At 48.6% G+C, this 9,994-nt stretch overlaps 1 protein-coding gene across 3 annotated transcripts; it reads right to left on the bottom strand.

The window, feature by feature from the left end:
* Window positions 1-1,192: 1,192 nt before the first annotated feature.
* On the bottom strand, window positions 1,193-9,994 carry Paox (polyamine oxidase). Of its 3 annotated transcripts, none has more exon segments than NM_001398772.1 (7): window positions 1,193-1,523; window positions 2,684-2,841; window positions 3,636-3,748; window positions 6,265-6,517; window positions 7,998-8,197; window positions 8,897-9,383; window positions 9,795-9,994. In NM_001398772.1, coding segments are annotated over 7 exon segments (1,512 nt in total). In that variant the 5' UTR covers window positions 9,952-9,994; the 3' UTR covers window positions 1,193-1,379.

Raw genomic sequence — 9,994 nt, 5'->3', positions numbered from 1 at the left:
TGGGATGGGGCTAGGGCAAGCCTTCAAGACCTGAAGGATGTGGAGCTAAGCAGAGAGCGGGACTGGACTGTGAAGAAGTAGGCCTAGAGCTGTTTCAGAAGTGTAAGCATAACATACCAGCAGGAGGGCTTGCCCTCAGCCCTTCCGAACCTGGGGCAGTGACAGTATCATGTCATGCAAGGATGGGACAAGGGTCTCTACAAGTCCCTCTAGCTCCCTCTGACACAGTATCTCACTAGATAGGTTGGCTGCACTAACCTCTCCAACCTCAACCATCTCCAAAGGAGATGTGCAAGCCCTTGTCTAAGTTAATGTCTAAGTGTCCTGTCTCCTCTGTAACCAGGAGCAGCAGACCTGTCCTCTGGGGCTGCTGTGAAGACAATGAGACCAGACTGCAACATATCCAAGAAACCTACCCGGCACACTCCTCACATCTGCCCCCACACCTGGCTCCGCGGCATCCTTACTCCATACTCTCTCATTCCCCACACCCTCCCTGTGTTTGGCCAACCTACTCCCCCAACAAGACAGGTCAGGATAGGATATGTCCTACATGATCATTTAGTCAGTCTACCAGTGTAAGGTACTGGATACTGAGTCCTTAGTGATCCAAGGAGGATTCATTAGCCATGGTCCTGGACAAGAGCTGTGGGAACCCTGTAAACACCTTCACTATTTATTTTATGTATGTATACTCTCTCCAAATATACACCTGTGTGCCAGAAGAGGGCATCAGATCCCATTACAGATGCTTATAAGCCACCATGTGGGTGCTGGGAATTGAAGTCAGGACCTCTGGAAAAATAGCCAGTGCTCTTAACTGCTGAGCCATCTCTCTAGCTCCTTTTTTAAAAAGGTTTATCTATTTTATTTAGATGAGTACACTTTTGATGTCTTCAGACACACCAGAAAAGGGCATCGAATCCTGTTACAGATGGTTGTGAGCCACCATGTACTTGTTGGGAATTGAACTCATGACCTCTGGAAAAGCAAGTCAGTGCTCTTAACCACTGAGCCATCCCTCTATCCCCGAAACGCCTTTACTAACAGGACAAAGGGCAACCATGGGTCTTAAAACCCAAAGAACCCAGAGAGGTTCTCTATGAACTAGAGATAGAAGGGCCAGAGACAGGACCTGCACCAGGTGGGGATAGGTTGAGAACTGGATGCAGTATGAGAAGTACTCTACACACAGGCAGTGTTAATTGCTTTATGTGTACAACAGTTAGCAGGGCATCAATGGTCAGACCAAGCCAGACTCCAACAGATATGTGAAACAAGGCCACTTTCCCAAAATTAAAGCTACCAGTAAGATCCCCAAACCTCAAACCAGACTGAGAGCTTGGTCAGCCCGAGTGGTAGAGCAGAGCAGCAGGCACTCACAGCCTGGGCCGGGACTGCTCCGCCTGTGAGTCCCACAGACCAATGAGGCGATCAGCTTCCCTCCAGCCAGACAGGAGGGCTCCGTGTGTGGTAGAATAAAATGTCCGATGTGTGGCTTCCCCAGCAAAGAGTACCTGGAGCTGCAGAAAAGGGCCACGTTAGAACAGGGATGCAAATAGGACAGCTGTGGAGAGATACACAGAAAACAGAGCCCCTGCCCATCGACTGACATCTACAAATGGGCAGAAGCCAAACCTGCCCGTGCCAGGCAGGTGTGACGAAGCACCCAGGTGGTAGGTCCCTGAACTATGATCAGAAGAATTTGCTAAACTTCCACGGGAGAGTGCAGCTAAACCGAATATACCAGAGTGGTGAGAAGTCGCAGCCTACAACTAAAAGTGGCACGACAATAAGCAAGGTGACAGGGACCAGGAGACAAGTGGCACACTGAGCAGTGAATACCGAGTGATACTGAGTAACTGTCTTAGGGATAAGCACTGAAATATCTACATGGATAACTGCTCAGTAAGCTAAGGGACAGTGGGTAGACTCTGCCCACTGTGGTAGGAGGAAGAGTAGTGGGTAGAGGAAGGGGACAGCACCCACTCACTGCTCTACCTGCTCCTGGACAGTTGGTCTCCATAATTAAATTGTTTTGAAACAGTTCCACTATGTGCTTCTGGCTGGACTGACTCTTCCTATACCAGATTAACCTAGTGATCATTTTAGCTGGGATTACAGAGGCATGAGCCACTGGGCCCACCTAGACATTTGCTATTAGAATCAGGAGAGTTGGGGGGAATGTCAATCAGTGGTAGCATGCTTGCCTGGTGTGCTCAGGGTTTCAGCCCCAATGCAAAAGAAAGACATCTGGAAGCACAGTGGGGGAGAAGACGGCTGTCCCTACTGGCTACTTGTTTCATTTTACTTCCATAGACAACACTGTACAGTCCTGTAGACCGTGGGTATGTGTGTTTCTGATAGGAATAACACGTTTTAAGTTCGGAGTTTGGGTCTGAGTTTGTTGAGACAGAGTCTTACTAGCCTTGGCTGGCCCATAACTTGTTCAATAGACCAGGCTGGCTGTAGACTCTTAACAGTCCCCCTGCCTCTGCCTCCCGAGCGCTGAGACTGTGAGTGTATGCCAGCGCACTGGGCTTTAAGTCACTCCTATTTTCAAAAAGAAACTGGCTGTGTGTCTGTGAGATGCCTGCCCTACCCATCACTCACACCACATCACCTTTAGGCCTTAGTTAGCAGGGGGATCCCCAGTGCCCCACCCCAAAGCAGGCCACTATACCTGGGTGCCAGTTCCATCTGCTGGGAGAGGCTGAGCCATCAGATCTAGGTCATCGCCAGTGCTGCCCACAGCCACATAGCTGTAGGACCCTCGGGTGTATGGGGCACTGTGCCATCGAGACCTCAGCACGCTCTTGGCTGCTGGCAATTGTGGGTTTCCTGAAACAGAGATACGTTCAATCAGAATTATCACTAATCTGGAGAAAACCAAGCCAGTGCATGCCTTCCTAAGAGGCATCCAGTCTTAGCTGCTCTCCAACACTGCACAGGGACAGCTGGTGCCAATAAGCAGCCCTGTGACAAGCCTCCTATACGTTTCTTACCTGAAAGCACGTGACAGGGACAACTGCATTTATTTGGGGCAGAAGATTTTAGAAAATAAAACTAGGAAGTGTTCGCCCACTGCCTAGGAAGAAAGTTGTCTTGGAGATGTGCAGGGCGGAATTCCTACTTCTCTTTTCCAAGTTCACTTCCTCTTTAGAGTTTAGCCAATAAAATATATAGCTGGGGGGCTGGAGAGATGGCTCAGTGGTTAAGAGCACTGACTGCTCTTCCAGAGGTCCTGAGTTCAATTTCCAGCAACCACATGGTGGCTCACAACCATCTGTAATGAGATCTGATGCCCTCTTCTGGCATGGAGATGTACATGCAGATAGAGTACTTATATACATAAAATAAATAGTAAATATAAAAAATAAAATAAAAATGAGTAAGGAATACAGAATATATATTCTTCTGTAAAATATATACTCTGATACATATGCTATGTGTATATATATGTGTGTATGTATATCTAGATCTAGATCTCATAGAAGAAGAGGAATAAGGATGGGATAGGGGGTTTAGGGACAGGAAATCGGGAAAGAGGATAACATTTGAAATGTAAATTTTAAAAAATCCAATAAAAAAGTTAAAAAATAAATAAAAGTTAAAATAAATAAAATGGGACGTACCTGTCACCCTCCGGAGTACTTGGGTTAGAGACAGAAGCACTTCTTCATCTGACAGAGTCTCCATAAACTCCGACTGGAGCCCAGCAATAAACGCACAGAGCACATGTGAAGACCTGTGCAAACAGAAAGATGGGAGACAGGTTTGCTGGCCACACACGCACTATGCCAGGGCCCCCACCAGAGCTCTCCTATGCTCTTAGCTCTCAAAGTATCCGGCTACTTTCACAACCCTAAAGCAGCATGTGCCATGTCCACCTCGTGTCTTGTACCAAATGTGCAAGAGCAGAGCAGGCAAGTGTCCCCCAGAGGACGGAGGTACTGACAAGGCAGCCCAAGCTTTGTGCTCTTCACCACCAGGCACGTGGGCAATGCTGATTTCCCTTGAGAAGGTCCTTAATGAAATAGGAAAAGTTAGTGACTTGGAGGGCTGGAGAGGTGGCTCAGTGGTTAAGAGCACTGACTGCTCTTCCAGAGGTCCTGAGTTCAAATCCCAGCAACCACATGGTGGCTCACAACCATCTATAATGGGATCAGATGCCCCCTCTGGTGTGTCTGAAGAGTTACTGGTTTTATTAAATGTTGGCCGTGGGCTGCATCTTTCTATGTCTAGATGAAGAAAGGGGAAGGGGTATAAAGGATTCTTGGTGTGCTGCCTTGTGTTTGGGGCTGCTTCCTTCACACACACCTTCCTTCCCTACAAGGATACCTAGCCAACCTTGATACCAAGCAGATATGTTCTCAGGAAAAGAAAACGTGAATAGTACGTATTGATAAGAATGAAATTTAAGCTCTCAAGCAAAATCAGAATTTCAGCAAAACTGTATGGTTGCCATTGATGTAACAGCCTCACAGTGCTGACAGTTTTTTGACATCAGGGGTGATACTGACAAATTTACCATAACCAACAGTTTCTGAATGACCCCAGTTATGGAGAGGCAAAAGTCAGTGAGAGACCCTGTCTCAAAAAATAGGGTACAGAGTGACAGAGGAAGATGCCTGAAGTCCACCTCTGGCCTCCAGTCAGTAAGCACACACACACACACACACACACACACAGGGATGGGAGGGGACAAGCGTATTATCTCAAACAAATTGAATTTAAAAGGTGGCAGGGTTTTGTTTATCGACAACTCTCCTTGATAACTGGCTGAGGAGAAGACTCCAGAGTCTTAACTGCTTCTGCTTCATTTATATTGATCTTTATCCACACACATACAGGATTAGAAAAATCCTCTTCGGGGTTGGGGATTTAGCTCAGTGGTAGAGCGCTTGCCTAGGAAGCGCAAGGCCCTGGGTTCGGTCCCCAGCTCCAAAAAAAAAGAACCAAAAAAAAAAAAAAGAAAGAAAAATCCTCTTCTCTTCCAGAGGATCAGGGTTCAACTCCCAGTTCCCCGTGGTAGCTAACAGCCATCTCTAACTCCAGTTCTAGAGAATCTGACACCTGTTGTTGGCGTCTCAAGAGCTTCAGGCATGTGGCATAGATCTTTTGGAGGAGGAGGAGGAGGAGGGGGAGGAAGAGGAGGGGGAGGAAGGGGGGGAGGAGGAGGGGGAGGAGGAGGGGGAGGAGGAGGGGGAGGAGAAGGAAGAATAACAAAAAGGGAAATAAAAAAATTGATGCAATTTTTTTTAGAAAATGTCATTTTTCGGGGTTGGGGATTTAGCTCAGTGTTAGAGCGCTTGCCTAGGAAGCGCAAGGCCCTGGGTTCGGTCCCCAGCTCCGAAAAAAAAGGAACAAAAAAAAAAAAAAAAAAAGAAAAGAAAATGTCATTTTTCAATGGAACACAGGGTCTAAGTTCCTACTGAAGAGCTGACAATTGCAGCCATGATCTGTTTCCATCTTGAAAGTCAGTCGAGCCTCTGTGAAAACAACTCCCTCTCTCCCTTCCTCCCAGGGGGAAGGCTGCTCTGCGGCTGTGGGCTCCTGCTGACACGGATCCCAGTCTTTTTAGGCTAAGAACATGGCCCTTTCTTGCCAGACCTCTAAGTGGAATGTGGACTCCTTTCTTCACGTGACAACAGTTCAATGTGTTCTCCGACATGAGTCTTCATCCTAGGCTACCCTTGGAGACACACAGTACCTAGAATTAGTACCCAGAAAAAGTACACTCCTTTAGAGGATGGCTGAGCCCTTTCATCTGTAGGCCTGTGGGTCTGTCTGTCCTTTTGAGAGTCTGACATATTCACACTCATGTTCTTCCTGCCTCAGTTTACCTAGTATTATGATTACAGGAGTGAGTCACTATGCCTGGCTAACTGTGGGTCTCTGTTTCCATTATGAAGAAGGAGCTTTAGCTCCCATCTAAGTACTATTTCTACAGGTACAGACAGATCCAAATAAAGTTTCAATTACGTGTGTGTGTGTCTGTGTGTGTGTGTGTGTGTGTGTGTGTGTGTGTGTGTGTGTGTATGTATGTATGTCATACCTGGAGTCCAGGAGTATATTTTGGGCCTCCATCTGTCTTTCAGGGAGCCAGAGTGAGGGTATCTGTAAATTTCAGAAGTACATGCCCCTCCCCCAATTAAACACTCAGAAATACTTGGCAGCAAACTATACACAGTCGGCTCCTCCAATAGACTAAGACTTGCGAGCTGGCAAACGCTTCCCTAGGGCTCCTGGATGCATACATACTCAAAAGAAGGCAGGACCAAAAATCCAATGAGCTTCTTGAACCAGGTGTCTTGGAGTGAGAGGGGCGAGTCCTGTAGGGGTGATGTATCTTCCCACACCACCTGGATGAACTGGCAGTCAGGCTCCCAGAAAGGCTCCTCGAACTCCAAGAAGATTTTGTTGTTGGTACCAAAGCCTAGTTTTCTGATGGCTTCTGCCTTTTTGGCAGGCAGTGGTGGCTCAAAGAAGGTATCTTGATGTTCTTTAAGAAAACCTGCAATTCAAATTGGGATGTAGTTTAAGACAGGTTTTGTGGTACATGTCTTTAATCTCAGCACTCGGGAGGCAGTGACAGGCATGGTTCTCTGTGAGTTTAAAGCCAGCCTGGTCTTCATACAGAGCCCAGGACAGTTACATGGTAAGACCTTGCTTAAAAAATAAAAATAAAAATAAATGGGCTGGAGAGATGGTTCAGAGGTTGAGAGCACTGCTCTTCCAGAGGTCCTGAGTTCAATTCCCAGCAACCATATGATGGCTCACAATCATCTATAATGGGATCAGATGCCCTCTTCTGACAAGCAGATACATATGCAGAGCACTTTTATAATACATAAATAGATCTTTAAAAAAAACAAGAATAAATAAGTTCTGTTTTAAGTAGAATCCACATCAACAGGAATCTGTCCTGATTGTACAGAGAAAAGTGCTTCTAAACATCTCCTCCATTCATTCAGGTACCTGGAGACAAATGCCAAAGGCTGGACCTGGCCATCAGGACTCAAGGTTGACTGCTACCATGCTGGAGGGAAACTACAGACTCCTGGTCACAGAGGGACAGTTAAGTAGGACTGTGTAGGAACAGCTCGCTCCTGACCGTCCATCTCTGCCAGTCACACTACTCAGGGTCAGTCTGTGGTAGTCACCACACAGATTTCACCGGAAGCTTGTTTTGCTCTTTACTATGCTAGAAATTGAACGCAGGGCTTCAACGGTGCAAACGCTCTGCCACTGAATATGCTTAGCTGAGTCTAAGTAGGAAAAAAGAGAAGCACAGCCCACAGTCAGACAAACAACAAGGACAAACCAGAGGAGAGAACATCTGCTTGAAGCCAATACGAAAGCAAGAAGGCCTTTGATCCCAGCACTTAGGTGGCATAAGTAGGTGGATCTCTGAGTTTGACACAAGCTCGGCTTACATAGTGAGGTCTGAGCCATCCTACATGGCCAGACCCTGTCTCAAAATAAAAATTAAAGTTTAAGAAAAAAAAAAAGGAAGAAAATCAGTACAACAGGAAGCCTGCAAGGTCATAACCAGGCACATGACAGAGACAGTTTCCCCATACACAGGGCATGGGAAGAAATGTGATTCTATCTAGATCTTCAAGAACAAACCACTCCTGCCATCTACCAAGATGCAGCCACAAAAGCACTTCGAAATTCTCATGTTACACCACATGAAACAGGGCAGCAAGAACTACTGAGCTCCCACTAGCATTTATTAATAATGACATCTCTGACAATATTAGCCAGGCCAAGCAGCACGGTGACTCCAGCAACCAGGAGGCTGAGGCAGGATGGCTACAACTGCCACAAATTACAGTGGAGCCCTTTCATTCACCTGGAGATCCTTAGCATAAAAACATGGACTCAACAGCTCGGTAAAAACCCACAGCCAAGGATGGAGAAGAAACACCAGAGGCCTGTGGTGGGCAGGGGTCTAGACAGACAACTTAATCAGAAAAAGTGAGTTCTACCTAATGGCACCGTGACGATGACATGATGCGCAGGCAGGCGGGCACCATCTTCACACTCTACCAACACGGGGAAGGTCTCCCCTGGAAAAGCAGCTTCCTGGAAGGACCCATTCCAGTGAATGGTCTTCACTGGCTTGTCAAAAACCATCACCTCCTTGGGCAAGGAAGCCAGTATGCAGTTGGTAAGTCCTTGGTAGCCGCTAGGAGAGACAGAAGGTGATGTGTAGCGAAGCAGGCCCCAGAAAGGTAACTGGCAGAAATAACCTGCCCGAGATGCCACCGGTATCCAGGGGGGGGGGGGGGGCGTCCGTCACTCAGAGTCAGAAGGAGAGCAATGTTGTTTAAGGCAACCCCATTAAATCTACCTCCTTGCTAGTAAGGGTCAAATGAGTCAATGCACACAACACTGACTAGTTCCCATGAGAATCTGAGCTCCCCACCACCACACCAGCCCCATCTGTACACTTCCTGAGTCACAAATCCTATCTCCTAGACAGAAAGAAGCCTTGGACCTGAAGTGGAGGGCGGAGCAGGGGAGGAGGATGCAGCCCTGCCCATTGTCTTTGTTCCTGGAAGCATGCACATGCCTGTCTGCCACAGGGAAGGAACCTGCTTGGCATCTCTGGATCTGAAGGCCCTTGTGTAACACCTGGTATAGGAGATATCCTAGGATATCAGAAGAAACGAGCATTCAAGGTATTTCCTTCCCAATTCCCTAGACACATCTTTGCTTACACAAACACAACTAGGAGAAAGAGAAACCAATCTCTCTGAATGGGAGGGCAGTGCCCTCACCTGCCCACTCCAGGCCTCCTCCTCTCCCCCTTTTCCCTCCTCTCTCTGGTCTAGTGCCTCTGCCTGGACAGGATGGACAGAGCTAACAGGGCTATGGCCCATACCCAGACAAGGTGCAATCCAGCCCCGGCAATACTGTGTACTCCCCGAACGGTGCAAGGGCCACCAGGTCCATGCTGTGGGTACCGCTCACACAACACTCTATGTTGAAGAAGGTATTCAGGACAGCCAGCTTGAGCCTTTTGGTGTTCTCATCCTCAGTCCAATTAGCCACCTGCTGACTTATCTCCTTCTTCAAGAACTCGCCAACACTGGCCATTGGGGTCTCCGATTCATTCAGGAATTCTCGGGTCCGGTCTATCAGTCCATAGAACAAACTGCCCATCTCTGTCACCAGCTCCAGGCTCACACTTGTTCCAGAACTGGTACAGCTCACGGAGGGTAGGGCCACGTGCCCTCCTGTCTCCACCAGCTGGTTCTCTTCCGATAATTCTTTCTCCCCCAGGAGCCCGAACTCCGCAGCCAGCTGGAAGACAGGATTGCCCTGGGAGGGCCCATGGATCCAGTGTGCACCCAGCTCCACTACACCACCTAGGAGGGCACAGGAAATGCTACCTGGAAGCCCTCTCCCAAGAAAATTCAGCCCCACCCTTTCCCAAACACACTAAAGGAACATCTTGAGAGTCACATGGTCTCCTTGTATACCAGGACCTGTTCCTCAGTGGTTCCCAAAGGCATGGCTTGGTCAGACCAGGTTTAGGGAACTCCTGGGGAGCGGGAAGACACCCTGTACAGGCTTCCTTAAAGAGAAACGCGAGGAACCCCCAAAGCTGTGCAAAGCAACTGCGGGATCCTAGGATGCATCCCTACAACTTTGGGCAGTTGACTTTCCAGGCCCAGAGAACGTGGGTGTGTGTTCCTTTACTCCGGAAGCCGACATAAGAAGGCTTCCTGGCTCAGTAGGAGCCGGATGGGGTCTGGGGTCGACCAAGGAGCGGTTACCGAAGCAGCGTTCTGAACGGATGCGGCCCCCGGCGCAGGCGGTAGCCTCCAGGACCCGCAGGTGTGGAGCAGCCCGGTGGTGGCAAAGCCTCTGCACAGCGCCCAACCCCGCGATGCCGCCGCCCACCACCAACACCCGCGGGCCGCGGGCAGCCATGGCTAGCTCAGAGTACTTCTGACCCGTGGCCGTAGGCCGCCGC

Source organism: Rattus norvegicus, chromosome 1 (genome assembly GCF_021556685.1).
Source record: "Rattus norvegicus strain SHRSP/BbbUtx chromosome 1, alternate assembly SHRSP_T2T, whole genome shotgun sequence".
Lineage (NCBI taxonomy): Eukaryota > Metazoa > Chordata > Mammalia > Rodentia > Muridae > Rattus > Rattus norvegicus.
The sequence above is the reverse complement of the archived record's forward strand: the minus strand, read 5'-3'. Positions and strand labels throughout refer to the sequence as shown.